We start from the raw sequence: 18731 nt of genomic DNA on the forward strand, positions 1-18731 counted from the left end.
AACACAAATACAGTCCTTGTGGGTAGGCTGCCAAAGACTGAAATATTACAATAATGAGTATAAGCACTAAATGCACTTTTATGACGGAGCTTCTTATGAATGTATTTTAATGTTTTGCATCTTTGGATGAATAGTACAGTGATACCTTGATATATGAGTGCCCCAATGTACGAGTTTTTTGAGATACGAGCCGTCACTAGGTCGATTTTTTGTCTTGAGTTACGAGTCAAAATTCAAAATACGAGCCATCAAAGAGCTTGTCCCCGCACATTCCGAGGAACTGACGACAGAGGAGTTGACGGAACTACATACGCAGCAACATAAGGATGTTCTGCAGGAGATCTGTATCGCGGAAGAGTTTATCTCTTAAAGTGAGATAAAGGAAGTGTTTGCAATGTGGGAAAAAGTTTCGAACTTTAAAGAAAAGAAAAACCCTGAAAAAATTACAACTGATCATACAGTGGCGCTATTTAATGACACTTGCCTAACGCCTGACTTTATTGTAAAGAAACTGAACTTGCAGCTGCGCTATTTAACGACACTTGCCTAACGCCTGGCTTTATTGAAAAGAAACTGAACTTGCAGCACCACTATTTAATGACACTTGCCTAACGTCTGACTTTACTGAAATGAAACTGAACTTGCAGCGCTGCTATTTAATGACACTTGCCTAACACCTGACTTTACTGAAATGAAACTGAACTTGCTGCTGCGCTATTTAATGACACTTGCCTAACGCCTGACTTTACTGAAATGAAACTGAACTTGCAGCGCTGCTATTTAATGTCACTTGCCTAATGCCAGACTTTACTGAAAAGAAACTGAACGTGCAGCCGCGCTATTTAATGACACTTGCCTAACACCTGACTTTATTGAAATGAAACTGAACTTGCAGCGCCGCTATTTAATGACACTTGCCTAACGCCCGACTTTACTGAAATGAAACTGAACTTGCAGCACCGGTATAGAATGTCTTCTTCCTAACGCCAGACTTTACTGAAAAGAAACTGAACGTGCAGCCGTGCTATTTAATGACACTTGCCTAACTCATTTCAGAAACATTCTAAAGGGGAGGACTAAACAAAGCTCTTTGGACAGGTTTCTATTGAAACGCCCTGCGAATGAAAGTGATGAAAGCATGGCAAAAAAGAAAAAAACTAGTGAAAAAGAAAATTAAGTTAAGCAAAAGTGAAGTGAAATAAAAAAAACATTACAATACGCTAATCGGCTTTGCCAACGTCTGTTTATTTCTTTAGATTCTCTTTTAAGTATTAGGTTTTGTTTGTATACAATATTTGTTCATTATAAATACATTTTTCTCATGTTGAAAACATTTAACAAAACATTGGGGTGGTTTTTTGGGGGCTGGCACGAATTAATCTCATTTCAATTAATTTCAATGGGGAAAATTAATTTGAGATACAAGCATTTTGACTTAAGAGCTCAGTCACGGAACAAATTAAACTCGTATCTCAAGGTATCACTGTACTAGTAAAGTAAGTCTTATTTGAACATTAGCTATTTATATTGCCAGATAAAATGTAAAGCAATGTTATTAAGACTCAACATTATTAAAAAAACACTCAATGATAAATCAAAGCTGGATTTATGATGAACAGCAAAAACAAACCATTCTTTTAAGTATTGCCAATGATCGACATTTGACTGTTGAGTGTCTGGAGTGTGTGTGTAAGTTTGAAAGCTTTAATCAATTAAATGTCTTCACCAGAATTTCTTAACACAGCTTTCTTTATCCTGAATTCTCTCATGTTTAAATTGAGCACCCTTTAACTAACTCTGCTATATTACCAAAAAATATTTTTTCTTTTTACATACGTTTCCATCAAATTCTAGTTTTTATCATGCCAATAGGGTTAATGAACAGGGGAAGAAATTCAACATGTTAATTTTATGGACAAGGTACTCTATACTCTATGTTATACTCTATGTTTATACAATACCTAAAACACCTCCATTGCTCATCCTTTAATTTTTATATATTGTGATCCATGCTCATATTTACATGTTTTCTTAGCAGCTCACTTCTCTTAATGAACATTTCTTTATTTATTGCAATTTTGGCCATTAATGTGTCTTCATATTTCGCTTTGTTTGAAATAAGTAAACCTGCTATGCTAACAACAAGCCATGGATTACAAGTGACATCAAGGGTCTTTTGAACCATAAGAAAAGGGCTTTTAAAGGCGGTGATCAGCATGAGCTCAAGTGCGTGCAGAAGGAACTCCGAGTCCAGCTCAGGGCGGCGAAGGAGCAGTACAGAAAAAAGCTGGAGCAGAAGTTGCAGAATAACATGAAGGAAGTGTGGGATGGGATGAAGATCATCACTGGCTGCAGCTTGAAGCAGGGTGCCACCATCGAGAGAGATGTGGAGAGAGCAAACCAGATGAACATCTTTTTTTAACAGGTTTGACCACCCACTCTCACCTCGGAGTACTGCACCCTCCACCCATCCTTCTGCTGATACCAGCATAGGAGAGAGTTTACCCCAACCCACAATTACAGCAGCCCAGGTAAGCAGAGAGCTGAGGAGACTTCGTGCCAGCAAAGCAGTGGGTCCAGATGGAGTATCGCCACGACTGCTGAAGGCCTGTGTGCTGGAGCTGGGGAGTCCTCTACAGTGCATCTTCAACCTGAGCCTGGAACAGGGGAGAGTCTCGAGGCTTTGGAAAACATCTTGCATCACCCCAGTCTCAAAGGTATCACATCCTAGTGAGCTGAATGACTTCCGGCCTGTCGCTCTGACATGGCATGTGATGAAAACCATGGAGCGGCTGCTGCTTCACCACCTGAGGCCACCGGTCCGTCACGCCCTCGACCCTCTGCAGTTCGCATACCAGGAGAAGGTGGGAGCGGAGGATGCCATCATCTACATGCTACACCGATCCCTCTCCCACTTGGACAGAGGCAGTGGTGCTCTAAGAATTATGTTTCTGGACTTCTCTAGCGCCTTCAACACCATCCAACCTCTGCTCCTTAGGGACAAGCTGACAGAGATGGGAATAGATTCATACCTGGTAACATGGATCGTGGACTATCTTAAAGACAGACCTCAGTATGTGCGTCTCGGGAATTGCACGTCTGACATTGTGGTCAGCAACACAGGAGCGCCGCAGGGGACTGTACTTTCTCCGGTCCTGTTCAGCCTATATACATCGGACTTCCAATACAACTCAGAGTCCTGCCACGTGCAAAAGTTCTCTGACGACACTGCTATGGTGGGCTGCATCAGGAGTAGGCAGGAGGAGGAGTATAGAAACCTAATCAAGGACTTTGTTAAATGGTGCGACTCAAACCACCTACAACTGAACACCAGCAAAACCAAGGAGCTGGTGGTGCATTGTAGGAGGACCAGGCCGCTCATGGACCCCATGATCATCAGAGGTGACTGTGTGCAGAGGATGCAGACCTATAAATACCTAGGAGTGCAGCTGGATGATAAATTGGACTGGACTGCCAATACTGATGCTCTGTGTAAGAAAGGATAGAGCCGACTATACTTCCTTAGAAGGCTGGCGTCCTTCAACATCTGCAATAAGATGCTGCGCATGTTCTATCAGACGGTTGTGGCGAGCGCCCTCTTCTACACAGTGGTGTGCTGGGGAGGCAGCATAAAGAAGAGGGACGCCTCACGCCTGGTCAAACTGGTGAGGAAGGCAGGCTCTAGTGTAGGCACTGAGCTGGACAGTTTGACATCCGTGGCAGAGCGACGGGCACTGACCAGGCTCCTGTCTATAATGGAGAATCCACTGCATCCACTAAACAGTATCATCTCCAGACAGAGGAGCAGCTTCAGCAACAGACTGCTGTCACTTTCCTGCTCCACTGACAGACTGAGGAGATTGTTCCTCCCCCACACTATGCGACTCTTCAATTCCACCCGGGGGTGGTAAACGTTAACATTATTCAGTTATTGTCTGTCTGTATACCTGCATTGTTATCACTCTTTAATTTAATATTTCTTTATCAGTATGCTGCTGCTGGAGTATGTGAATTTCCCCTTGGGATTAATAAAGTATCTATCTATCTATCTATCTATCTATCTATCTATCTATCTATCTATCTATCTATCTATCTATCTATCTATCTATCTATCTATCTACAGTATCTTCAAATCAGCTTAGTCCAATTATTAAAGAAACTTGCTTAACACTTACCTTCTATATATTGGGATATTTATCTATTTTTTTTCTTTTGCTACTCTTGCCTCTAAAAGCAGCATTTTTGTAAGTTATCATTGATCAGTATTTTTTTTTAATTGTGCCAGGTTGGGATTTTCGTTTGCCCTAAATATTTTAATATCTTTTCTGCACTAGTTGTTTTATTTCTTTTTCTCAAATGTTTCTCAAAATTCCCATTGTATAATTTTTCCAGAATCCAAAGTACAGTTTACAGATGAAATGATATGCCTTAAGAATTACCTTTAATACATATGAACTCAGTGTTTGATATGAAACTGAGCACTGTATTGCATTTATTTATTAAATTTGTGAACTCTACTGACCATTCTTGTTTCCTTCAGAAATTTCTCTCGAAAATCCAGCTACCCATCAACCCTTCTGTGCAAGTCATGTTATTTATTCTGCCTCAGTACCACTGTTTCCTTATTCTGCTTGACTCTTGTAACTAGTATCATGTTAGTTTCTTTCCAATTAATTGTATGCCTTCAATACAAACATCTATATTTAGGGGCCCCTGCAAGATCTTCTGGTCTTTTTTTGTACTTAAAGTGCCATTTTGCTAAACAACATAAAGAAAACCAGTAAATAAACACATTTACCACTGCTATTTGCAAAAAGAGAAACATTGCCTCTGATGAACAGATGGTTTTACTCCAGTGAAAACTTGTGGCCACACTTTATTTCTCCTTCCGGTATTATCTAGATTTTGTGTTTGGTCCATTTCAAGTGTTATGATTACTGCATTTAATCAGATTCTATCCATTATAATTAAAAATCTCTTCCAGTGACTTTTCCTGTGTAGCAGCCACCACCAGTAGCTAGCCTTCAACACCTTCACTACCAGCTCTTCAATGGCCTTCTGTACATTGGTACAGTCATACCTGAACCTCACAGGAGCCAGATTACTGATTCCATCCTCTACTGGATAGATGAAAGTCATCCAGTCTGCCTCTTTGCACTCTGCTGCCAACTCAGATGACTTGAGGCACTTGTACCTATCTACTACTGATAGTACCTCCTCACAGGGGATGGTAGGTTCGATGATGAGGACCTTCATGGTACCTCTAGACCACATTACAGCATCTCATCTTAATGACAGATGGATAAACCAACTGCTCATGCAAATGCACCCTCAACTCCCATGCTCTGCCAAGGGTCAGCACTGACTGCGACTTTCTTGCAGCTGTTTTTGGTTGAGTCTCACCTTGTTTAGCAAATGCAATGTCTGACACATGGAGTTCTGAAACATTATTTGCCACCACCCTGCACCTTTCTCATAGCTCGGCCAACTTATTTAACACCAGGTTATGCTGCCACCTATAGCTTCCCTGTGTCAATGCAACCTTGCCTCTCGACAAGATGTGCTAGAGACCTGTGTTGCTGTTGTTACACAGTGGGCACTTGTCCTCACTCCCAAACCATACAGTGAGGTCCCCAGGACAAAAGAGAGTATCATACATCGCCCTTAGCAGGAAGCTCAGCCGTGCCTGTAGTGTCCTCCAGATGCTTGCCCTGCTAACAACTCTAATTGTATAGGCCACCCATCGTGTCCATGCTCCCTGCTGGGACACTGCCATAATGAGGTAGCACTTGTGTTCCACCCATGTAACCTACTCTACAATCAAAGTCCTTCTCTACTTCTTTGTGGCCTTACTCCAAAAAGTGTAGGTTCCAACCAGTCGTACTTGGCTGTCTTGCATTTTCCCCAGGATTTCTTTGTACTGCAAGCTACTAATGGCAAAGCCAACCTTAGTCGGTGCCCTCCACTTGAGTCCTGTGCAGACATTCACTTCTGCTTTCTTTATCAGGTGGTCCCTGGATTCCCTCAGACGAATCCAGACGAATCATTCAGCACCAGACGAGTTTTCTCCTGCTTGTATCCAAGGCTGACTGCCTTGAGAGGCAGCTGCAGAGCATTCTTGCCAAAGAAACCAGTATCAGAGAAGCAAGTTGGAGAAGACTCTATTGATTGCAATGTACCATGTTTTCTTTTTGAAAATATTCATTTAATGTAGCAGGACATGACAGGTATTCATCAAGCTGTTAAAAAACCTCTACTCACGTGGTAATATTAGCATTTATGGACATTTTAGTGTCTCGCTGTACCTGTCAAATATAATGATGTACTTCATGAAAACAACCATGGTGCTGTTACCCAGGAGAACGAAAGCAGGTTGACTTGTGTTTGTGGATTAATACAGCATATTGTTTACAGCAATATATAGCAGTTAACATATTGGAAACCATAAAAGGAAAAAAAAACACACACACTAACATGCATACATTATAAGAAGGACATTTTTTCAATTTAAAAAATACGAAGGAATATCTGAAGGGGTCAATAAATAGCTGACATTTTACCAGAGACAAACACACATCATTCTTACAGTAGGAAGTAAAGCAGCTGCAACTGTCTACAAAAATATGGTCCTTCTTTTCAGCTCTTTATGATGCACAACAGGATAAACTCAGGTTATTTAAAAACAACTGCCCACTGAACACAGTTATTTAATATTCTTTCTGAACTGTAAGATCTTTAAAGTTATGCATTGCCCTACGCCCTATGTCATCCAAGTCATATATCATTCTAACCTGTCAGCACTTTATATGCATTACTTTACATGGCCTGCTGAGTCAGTAAATTAAAAATGTTGCACTCGTTTCTATGTAACACCCATTAGACTTTATGTGAGCTGTTTATGAAGAATTAAATCTGCTGACTCTGATGCTGAAAATAACCAATGAAACAAAATGAAAAAATATAGTTTACATAACTTGCATAAATAGAAAGGCTGTGTTTGAATACAACACAAAGGGATGATTAGATAATTATCACTCATTAGTGCCGGCAACGCTCTGGATAAGATGCTGATTTTGTGAGTAATTTAACCTTGATTTTGACAGATAATGATTATTTCAGAATGCACATACCATTGTGTTATAAAATTAAATAATGTTTTCAAATTACCATACAAATTATGTGTGTTAAAAACAGCATGCCTCAGGAACACACAGACAGCAAGAATTCCTATTTAGCTGCAAGCAATAACAACAGATACTATTTAAAAAAAATGGGGACTCAGAAGCAATACAACAGCTAAACATTTCTAATATGAAAAATCCAAATCACACTGATTTTGTAAAGCAGATATGTGATTACAGGAATATTCTTGCTACAGTGAAATAATTACAAACAAGTTAAAAAAAAAAGACAGGTTTAGCTTAACTGGTAGTTTAACACCAAATTTTTAACCTGGTAGAAAACCTGGTAAGAGGAAAATGAATGGAAAAGGCCAGAAAGCAACCATGTCTGTTATGATTAGTTAGATACTAGTAATCAAAAGAATGCAAACATTATGTTGCAACTAAATGTAGAGTAAAGAATGCATATTTCTACCTATAAAGCCTATATGAAAGCCATTAAAAAACAAACACTTGTAATTTTTCTAACACTTTAAATAGAATCCATTTTTCTTTTTCCCAGCCATGCTTCTAGGTGCTGCCAGAGGGCCAAATGATGTTATGTTACTGCACATCTCTTTTTGCTGGAGGATGAGGTAGAAATGAAACAACTGAAAGTACTAAATATTATATTGTAAGTGATACACAAATACTTCCTTATAATTTATTTACAACACAAAAAGCACAGTGCTTCAGTTTCACTGTGTGTTGCAGGTATCTTACCTATTATTTAAAAAAATCCTGAATTGTTTAACATAAAGCAGGAAATCCTATTGCTCTTTCATGACAAAAAAGCCATTCATTATTGCCACTTTTATTCAACTATGCAATTAGCGGAGGAATAAAAATACATGATCTATGCCTTCTTTAAGAAAGCGATGATGTGACCAATCAACTACCAGTTGCAAATGTTTTACGTTGTAGTGTTATGCATTTGAGTGAGTTGAAATAATGATCACTAGCTCTTTAATAAAGTACCAGACAAAGGCTTCATTATCCAATTTTTATGAACATTATTACAGTTGTTCATCCAAACTTCCATCAATTTCCTAACTGGTTTATCTCATTTAGTGTCACTAGGAGCCAGTGCCTATACCAACCACAACCCTGGATGATGTGCCACCCTCATGAACATCTCCACAAAATAGACTACAATAGTGAAAAAGTGAGCTGTTCCATGTGCTCATTCCAAGTTTATTTAGTGTATGAAAACTTCCATAATGGTCAGACATTCCTGTAGCTTCACATTGTAATGATTTCAAATACAAAGCATATGCCTGTGAATATACAGCATGCAGTGTGTTAGTGGTAGTACATAATTGCAGAGACAAGCCATTAGCGGAGCTACTAAAATAGCATACTTTATTGCTAATAAATGAATCAGCAAATACTATAATTCTGTTATTCACTGGGTTGTTCAATGAGATATTGTTTCCAATTAAGATTATTTACTGCACTTCCAGCTCAATTTAATTACTAATTCTGGATTAGTACACAGGAGTAAGTAATAGGAGTTGACATAAGGATAACTTATGTCAGGGAGATAAACAGCACAGCAAAGGCTGTGTTACAGGAATTCAGAAATAATAATCTTAATTTGACAAGTTTGATTTTACAAAGATAGCCTTAAAGTTGGGACAAATCTAAAAAAAAAAAAAAAGTAGGGAGTGATTTGTAACTTGAAAGCAATAGGCGTTTGTGACATTTGTAATCTGAAATAATTTGACTTGTAAATTAATTCTCCTCATAAGCATTATTAAATAATTAATGTTTTCGACATATATTGATACAAACATAAATCTCACAACTGCAAATGTTGCAAACTTGGCAAAGTGATTTTCTGACAAACCTCATCTAGCACGTACGAAAGCGTATTAGGGCCACAGTGAAGAAAAAGGAAACTAAATGTCGAGATTAAAGTCGACATGTTGACTTTATTCTCGACATTTCCACTCTAATCTTGACGCTTATGATGAGAATAAAGTCGACATGCTGACTTTATTCTCGCCATTTATGTTGAGATTAAAGTCGACATTTCCACTTTATTCTTGTAGTTTATTCTGTCATTAAAGTAGAATGTCGTAAATTAAACTTCATCTTAAAATAAATATTTACTAGATTTTCTCAAACCCCGTCATAAGTTATGTAGCACATTAAATGCTTTGTGTTAAATGTTCCCCGACCCAGTTATTAATCACTACGTGCTTCTTAAACGGACTTCCTCTTGCATTGAGGAGGCGCCAGCAGCGATCGCCGCACAGAATACATTCACTGCATGATATTCCTGCTCTCTGAACATTTAGAATGCTAAGATAAATACTTGATATTTTCATGATGAAATGCATTAAAGCAGGCATCAAACATGCACGGTGGTGTGGCGGTAGTGCTGCTCCCTCACAGTAAGGGGTCTCCATGTGTACGTTCAGTGTAGAGAACTTTATGGCAGGTATAACGTGGCTCCAAAAAACTGGATGTATGAATGGGTATAGCACAGGTTTAACTGAAATATTGTGTAAATGTTTGGTTCGTGAGCTGGTGGTCTGAGACAAGAACACAGAATTCAATGGATGTTCTTCTGAGCGGGCTTTCTTTATTGCATTTGTGTTGTCTCTATCTGACGTACCAAACCCCCCGTTCCTATCCTTCCTTTTTCTTTCTCCACATAACCAATCACCACACGATAAACATCTTTGTGAAATTAAAACTAGTTATAAACTTAGACCACAGAGTGTTCAGAACTTTAAAAAATGTTCATTATACATTTTTAAATATGCCATCCATTCAGAGTTTTGCCCATCCCAGCAAGCATTGTGTGCCAGGCAGGAACAAATCGTGAACGGGACGCCAGCTCATTGCATGGTGAATACGAGCACACACATACCCCAGGGTCAATGTAGCATAACAAAACCCCACTGCCTACATGACTTTGAAAGGAAACTGAAGTACGCTGAGTAAACCCACCAGGAAAACAGTGCAACCTCCACGCCACTGTGCCCCCACATGATTAGTACATGCTTTAATGCATTTCATCATGAAAATGATATCAAGTACAGTATTTATCTTAGTATTGTAAATGTTCAGGGAGCAGGAATATCATGAAATTAATGTATTCTGTGTGGTGATCACTGCTTGCGCCTTCTCTTAGTGCAGAGGAAATCAGTTTAAGAAGCACTTAGTGATTAGTATGGCTCGGGGAACGCTTAACACAAAGCATTTCATGCGCTACATAATTTATGACAGGGTTTGGGAAGATCTACTAAATTAAATATTCATTTTAAGATGAAGTTTAGTTTACAATGTTCTACTTTAATGACAAACTAAGCGTCGAGATTAAAGTGGAAATGTCGAGAATAAAGTCAACATGTCGACTTTAATCTCGACATTTAGTTTTTTTTTTCTTCACTGTGTCTGTATTTTTTTTTTTCACTGTGGCCCTAATACGCTTCCGTAAAAACGTGTACCACTACAAAACAGTCAGTGTAAATGAAAAGATTCTTGATCATGTTTGTATTCAGTAACTCATTTGGAAAGTATATGGTAATGTTTCAATTTTTATTTTAGTATTTATTATAAGCATAATGTAGTTTTCATTTACTGGAAAGAAAATCTCAATTAATAACATTTTCTAATCACTTAGTCATGAACAGTGCTACAGAGGGTGCTGGAGCCTATAATAGCTAGCAAAGGGCAGGGCACCAGTCCATCATAGGGTGAACACAAACATACACACACTAGAGCCAATTTATTATCGTCAATCCACCTAACCTGCATGTTTTTGGACTGGGGTTGCCAGAGCTCCCAGAGGAAATCCATGCAGACACAGGGAGAACATGAAAACTCCATGCGAGGAGGACCCGGGAACTTTAAGTGCACATTGTAAAATAAATCAGGAATTCCATGATGATCATACTGTTCTTTATAAACCCTACATTGAAATTCTCACATTGTGGAATTCCTCCTCTCCGTTGCACAACATAAAATGTGTTTTGGATGTTTATAAACAATGTTATTAAATGATGCAGCGCAAAAGTTTTAAAGTACAGCACATGAAGCTTATGCTAAAGTACTAGCATACTGGCTAGTGGATGGCAGGTGAGGTCAATTGTGTTGTAGTGCTGCAGCCACAAGCAGGCAGTCAAAGATCACCATACAAGACTAAAATGGACTAATCTTCACCTTTTTCAACTTTACAACTGCTGATATATGGAATATAAGTAACATGAACAATTGCTTTAGTTACATTTCCCTGTTTTTGGCAGTGTGTTTCAAGTCCTCCGTGAACAAAGACATGAATAAAATTGTATGTTGGCTGAGATAGCTAACACTGCTAACATTGAATGGGCTCTTTCTCATTGAACATTAAAGCAATTAAAAACAACAAAATCAAAATAAGAAATACAGCATTTATTTTTCAGTGACAGACAAAAAGGAAACTATCTGATGAGTGCATTCTGTGACGAAAGTTTGAAAAGCATAAAACAGCAATGAGTCAGACACCATGGGTTCAAGAGCAATAGGATCAGGATCAGAACAATACTTTCAAGGTGCAAGACAAGTATTTAAAAATCATTTATGCCCAGCCCTCTAGTTAATAAAATGGCAAATCAAAATATTGAGTACTAAGACAGAAAAAAAAATAACTATCAAAATACTGTGAAAGGAGTGATTTCAATAAACAAATTGCTTGCCATTCCACTAATGATGATGCAAGCTACCCATTTAAAAATACGAAGTGGCTGAACTTGGAAATAATGTCCAAAAACAGATCAGTAAACACCAGAACACTGAACAGAGTTTCTGTAAAATGATGCTATTAGCTTAAGGTTCACAAATAACTATTCTTTGACACTGAAATGTCAATTTTTTGCCTTCAAATAAAAATTTTTAATACATTCCAATTGTTTTCAAATAGACAGATTAAATCTAACCGCTCTAAGCCATTTGTCTGCAAATACTCTCCAAACCTTCCCTTGTACCAGAAAATATTTTCTAAGAAACTCACAAGCTTTAGGGAACAGGAGATATTTCTAATGTACAGTCTGATGCCAAACATAAATGAACATTAGTTAATGCTAGTGTTGCGGGACATCTGTAACTTGTACAAAGACCAGGAGGCATACAATACTCTTGCATCTCATACTTCCACAGTTTTGTTTTCTTTGGGACCATGGTTATAATTTTTACTCCTTCTAGATGATGCTGGGAATATCACATAAACCTAGTAATTACTAAGCAAGTGTCTGAATCACCAGCAGTTGTGGAGGAAGGCCAGGGTCCATGCCCGGCCAGGACGTCCCTTCTACTTGTATTCCGGGGGAGCAGCCATGGACTCCTCAATACCTCCTCCGGGACACTTGGTGGCAGCCTCCCTGGTTAATGATGATGCCTCAGTTTCCCACAGGGTTTCATGGGAGATGGAGTTCTTCCCAACCCTGTGGGGACCTGGGATGGCCGCCAAGGGTCGAGGCGGAGATAGTTAAGCCCTGCTGGTCTAATCATTGGGCCCACATGGGAGTGCAATTGGGAACAGGTGAGCAAGCAACAGGAGCACTCCCGGGAGGGCCATAAAAGAAGCCAGCAACCACCACTCAAGGCCAGAATCGGGAGGAAGAGGACGAGGTGCCTGAGAGGAATGGTGGTGCCAACGGAAGCATTGCTGTCATTATAAAGAGGTACTTTGGGACTGTGTTATACCTGTGGGGTTCACGGGGAAGACGTGCCCCACAGGTGAAGAAAAAGATTTATTTGTATTGATTGTGTTAAGTGCTTGTGGGACTGTGTTGGGCCTGTGGGACACAGGGAAGATGTGCCCCACGTCTGAAGAGAAAATAAAAAGATTTGTGTACAATTTATACGTGCCTCAGTGTGAATCTGTGCCGGGTCGGACGCTTATATAGCGCCTTATTCACACAGTATATAATGACCTTACAAGCATGCATCTCCTGGAAATACAATAAAGGCATGGCAGTTCAGCTAGTCACACATGGGATAACAACTACTGAAGTATAACTGTGTTAACTACATTAACATACATGAAATAAGTTAAAATCTCACTTGTTTCAAGTTGTTGAGGATTTACGTCTATGGCTAGTGTATATTTAGAAATTGATAATAAACTGATGCTATCAAAATTCATTGCAAAATCATTCCTAAGCACAAAAGCACAAGGAAGCATCACCTTTACTGTAGCAGAAACCAAATCAAGATCATCTCAGGTAGAAGTACTTCTTGTCATTATCAGAAAATATTATTTGAGATATTGTGGATATCTTACAACAGATCATAACATGAACAACAGTCTTTTACTAAAGTAAGTGCTTAACCAAACTTGCTTCTAAAAACTAACACTGGAAGTATTTTCAAGCATTCTTCCCACATCTACTTTAACATCAGCAATCAAACAATATGCAGATGTAACTTTCAAAGCCTAATGCAGAACTTCATTGCTATACAAATTAGATAGTATTTCTTTGAATAAACAAAGATGAATCTGAATTACAACTTCAGAAAATGGCAACAAGCAAAAAACAGCATACAATAGAACAGCAATAATTAAAATACAGATATAGTCATGTCATTTCCCCAACTAGAATTACATGTTAATAATATAATAATAAATTTCATGTGGAAAATCCAAACCATATGAGACTGGGATATTTCAGGTGTCAGTTCCCAGTTCATAATTTTCTCTAAAGTACTTCTGTTCATTGCCTTTACTTGCTATGTGTAATCAGTGAATCAAAATTGTTATTTGCATTCGTGCACTCCAAATACTTAAGAATTGAAACATGCAGTACCAACTATAGAATATTAGTGCTCTAAATATTCACCACACATACTACTGAGTTTAAAATATGATGAAGACTGCTCGACCGTAGTGATAAGAATGCTGTTGATGGAATCCTGAGAAACAGACAGCAACAGAACACACAACCAAGGGAAATGTTTCAACTGCCAACACTTCTTCCTACCAAGAAGTTATGGGGCAAAATTCAAGGATCTTTAGATTTTTGCAGAAAAAGCTTTTTCGGTTGTCCAGTAACAATATTTACATAATGTACTGCACACAGATAAAAACAAGTTAGGATTTCGTTAAAAAATAAAGTTTTTACACTCTATTATCCTAAACAAAAACACAAACATTGGCCTTTATTTAAGGTTCTTTTGAATTTAAAGCTAATTCCAGCCAAATGCCATTAATTATCAATTCCAGAATATAGCCTTTATGAAAAAAACAACAGGGATTTACATACTAGCAGTATTTGATAATAAAGAAATGAAGGCCAGTACTAAGTCTAAAGGCAATTACTGGGGTAGGAAAAGTAATAATCATTAAATGTTAAAGATATCCATTATCAAAAAGAAGAATTTGTATTTTAAAAACCTTTACTTCAACCTCTGAATACCACTGGTGGGTAATCCTGTCTATAAAATTAAGTTACTTAACATACCTTTTCAACTGCAGTTTCTACCCCGAATACATCTTTTCTCTTCACTGTAAGTAAATCTAAATCTTTTAGATCATCTTCTTCATCTTCTTCTCCAATAATGTTTAACCCTGCAGTCTGTGTAGCCTTCAAATCCCAAGAACATTCCCCTTCATTTTTGGCGTGTGACTCTTCTTTAACTTCTTCATCCTCTGATTTGCTTTCAACTGTAAGAGGTTGTTGCCTCAGAACAGCTTTAAAATTCTCCAGCTCTTCCTCAGTGCTAGACTCTGTATCTTCTGTGCTTGCCTCAGATGTTACTTTATGGTTCACAGAACTCAAATCATTTTGTTGTATTGCTTTCTGAATGAATCGGACCCTGGGAGCCACTGCTAATCCTAGTGATCTTTAAAAAAAAAATAAAATAAAATAAGCTCTGATAGATAAAATAACCAGTGTATATACAGTATGTGGGACTTTGTAAGTCAAAATGTTTAAATAGTAACCTCACTAAAAGGCAAATAGGCAATGGGAACTTACCATTTGTCCAACTTCGCCTGATGTAACATAGCTACATAAAAACAGGCATCAAAAGCAAAGCATTTTCAGAGGGACATCAAGAGAGAGATAAAACAACTCTGTCACATTTTGCTTTTCTGCTGCTCCAAAACTCACAAACATCACATTTGCCTTAAGAAGAATAAGACTTAAATGAAAAAATACCAGAGCCACTACCTGATACAAAGTTTGCTATATGACCCTAATATTAATCATTCAGGTTGTGTGTTTTCATATCTACCATTTATGCCAATTTTTTGGAAATAAACATATGTAATGATAAAATACAGTTTCAGTATTTTTGTTGAAGATTCATTTACTGACATTTAGCAAAGACTGATGATTTTTAATAAAATTAGTTATGTTCATCTAATTTACGTTCTTTCAGTGGTAGCGATTTAAGTACAGACTGTTTGGAATTTCCGATTCAGAAAACAGTGCAGATTTTCAAAAACTATAGTTTCCTAAAAGGCTTGCAAGCTTTGCCATTCTTTTTCCAAAAACCCAACTGGAATTGTTTCTTTTCTCACAATAGTATAGTTCATTGAGCAAATATCCCCGCTTTACAATAATGAAACTAATAAAAGATTCACCATGGTTTAATTTCACACACTTCTTTAAATCAAATACCAAAAATTAAAACAGCAAATGGAAAGTAAAGCTGCAGATTTGATGGACTGCATTGTGAGAGACATTTCAAAACTAAACACACACTTTGTCAAAACACACTTTGATTAGTATTAGTAAAGGATAAAAGATGAAAATGTTAAGAGCCATCATGTCTTATTTAAAACAACAGACAATCAGATAAATAAATCCAAACTGACACAATTCCACCTAACATTATTCATTTGCTAGATAACATGGACTTCCTAATCCAATATCAGAGGATCACCAAAATTCTACTTCTTGCACTTATCACTTTATGAAATTTAATGGTAAAATGCAGTCACTTAGAGATAATTTTCATTAATTTCTTTTAAAGCAACCAAGCACCAAATGCACAGGAATGATGACTACATTTTACATATGGCCTTAACTTTATTGTCAGAGATTCCTCTAAAGAAATGATGAGAGTGGTGGTACACACTTATATTCAATATATACATTTTGGACATAATTATTGGACTATAATTAACTTTGAAATGTTTGTTTTTCAATTAGAGTCTGGTAAATGGAAATGATGTAATTCCATCCATTTTCTGGCCATGTTATTTGCTTCTGTGCAATGGGAAGAATCAACAAGTCTCTGCATCCACAAATATAATCAAACCAGAGAAGACTGCCCAGGCAACATCGTTGGAACAGTGACATGAAATTCAAGATGCCAGTGGATAACATGTAAATATAAAAATATACCAAAAAAAATTAAAAAGTAAGTTTAAGTGTGGTAAAATTACAGCACCATTTGTTATACCATTATTGTGCTTGCTTGGCAGACAAACTGAAAAAAATCAATATACTGGCAGAGCATGTAAACAAATACAGAGATACAGGCTAAAAAGTAAGAAAAGCAACACAGGTTTTGAATCAAACCTGAGTATACTGTACAATACATAATCTTACAAAGTAATAGAAAAAAATGAATTAAAATCGAAAAAAGAGGATGTCAATAATAAATGTGACTCGTTATATCAAATACTAGCTGGCCAAGTCCATGATAAATTATGGACTATTGATCTAGGACTATGGGCTATTAAATTTAAGTGCAGAAGTGTAATCTAATTTAAATTTATTTAACGCAGTGCAACTGTAGTCCATAATACATACATACAACAGCACTCGCAACAAGCTCGCTGGAGGGCATCATTCTCGACATGTCCATTCCAAGCTGTTTGCTTTGGGGACTAATGAAAAATGCCTTGCATTATAACCTAATAAAGGAATGTTTAAATTGAGAAAAAAAAACAAAGGAAATAAAAACACTGACACAGGAAGAACTAATCCTGTTCAATTAAAGGATGGAACACAATACTTTTATGAATCAACTAGCTGCAATGCCTTAAGTGACCACCTCTGCCATCTCACAGTGTACTCTTTGCAGAGCAGCATTACTCCATTATCCTAATATGCTATAATAGTTTTTTTTCAAATATGTATTTTTCCATTACCTGGTACATACGAAAATACTGTACAACTGATTATACTATTACTATCATATAAGATCTTTGCTTATCTTGATTCTGCAGAGTGATGACATGATGTATATTGCTTGGACATGAAAGTACGAAATTCACTATTTTTGTTAGGATCAGAAACTTGAAAGTGCTACCTCATTATGCAGAAACACCTTTACTGTCAGTAACCTAAATTTTCTAGTAGAAGGCCAACTCAAAAAATTATCTGCCCTTTAGACATAAAGATAATGTGAATGTTGATACTTACTGTGCGTACTCTGGTAATGGCAGCTTAAACACATCAAAAACCTCCTTGTTCTTCATGAGATATACAGAGCGCAGATAGGATACAAAACACTGAGGAGAAAAAAAAAAAAAAAAAAATTAGAAATGTAAAATCCAAAATACCATACGTTTTACGGAAATGTTCAAACAAGTGAACATAAAGTTGCCGTTAAAAATTAGACATTGTAGTACAGCTTGTCTGTCTATGAACAATATGAAGATAACTAATAAAACACGCATTACAAACAGTAACAATATTCAAAACAAACCTGGCTGAAAATTTTCCTGAGATAGTTGCATCAAATGTATTTGTTTCCATTATCACTTTTATACTAACCAACATAAACCGAATTACACTTCAAGAGAATGCGACAGAAGAACATAGTTCAGCAAAGAATGCAATGTTGATTTTTTTTTTTTTTTAAACTTTTTCAAATTATTTACAGGCTGAGTTCAGTCATATTGAGATTATTATACCTCTAAATGTATACTTTCGCCACACCCTGAAGTGCTGCCAGAATTAGGTAAACGAGCACCTGGAACACTTCTGGGTACCTTTATAAAAGGAGCCAGCTGCCACTACTCTGGGAGCCAGAGTCGGGTGCAAGAGGACAAAGATTGTTGGAATAAAAGTGGAGGCAAAAAAAGACACAGGAAGGAAAAAAGAAGTGTTTGGTGTGCTTACCTGTGCTGTACACGTGGGAAATGGGGGAAGGTGTTTCGCATGGGAAAAAAGAAAAAATTAAAACGTGTGCCCTGAAATTGGGTCCACCATTTGTCTGTGTTGGGTATGTGCAATGGTACGCACCCTGGTGGTCCACAATGATTATAGAAAAAGTTTGTCATTTAAATCAGAATTATTTTGGGTAAGAAAATAAAAGCATAAATAAAAAAGAGGCACATTTCCAAAACAAATGAAAAGACAATGCTACAGTGTTAAGTGAATGTAGCCAAATGACAGTGACAATTGTTACACAAGTCAGTATAACGGTGGTTGCAATTTGCGTAGATTTCAAATCAAGATATCCCTGTATATCAGTATGTAAAGACAGTTTACCTTATCCAGCTACAAAGTCAAAAAGCATACTGCCTGGAGCAGTTTACATACATGTCTGTGAATATATGCCTCATATTTGCTATTTTACAATTAGCTACAGCACTTGCCACAACTCGACCTGAAGCAA

General features: G+C 37.4%; 1 protein-coding gene across 1 annotated transcript in view; it reads right to left on the reverse strand.

The window, feature by feature from the left end:
* ddx10 (DEAD (Asp-Glu-Ala-Asp) box polypeptide 10) overlaps positions 1-18731 on the reverse strand; it is a 459716-nt gene that overhangs the window by 327004 nt on the left and 113981 nt on the right. The window contains 2 exon segments of the mRNA XM_028799405.2: positions 14612-14993; positions 17531-17619. Coding sequence (XP_028655238.2) covers positions 14612-14993; positions 17531-17619 — 471 coding nt within the window.

This window comes from Erpetoichthys calabaricus, chromosome 4, assembly GCF_900747795.2.
Source record: "Erpetoichthys calabaricus chromosome 4, fErpCal1.3, whole genome shotgun sequence".
Taxonomy (NCBI): domain Eukaryota; kingdom Metazoa; phylum Chordata; class Cladistia; order Polypteriformes; family Polypteridae; genus Erpetoichthys; species Erpetoichthys calabaricus.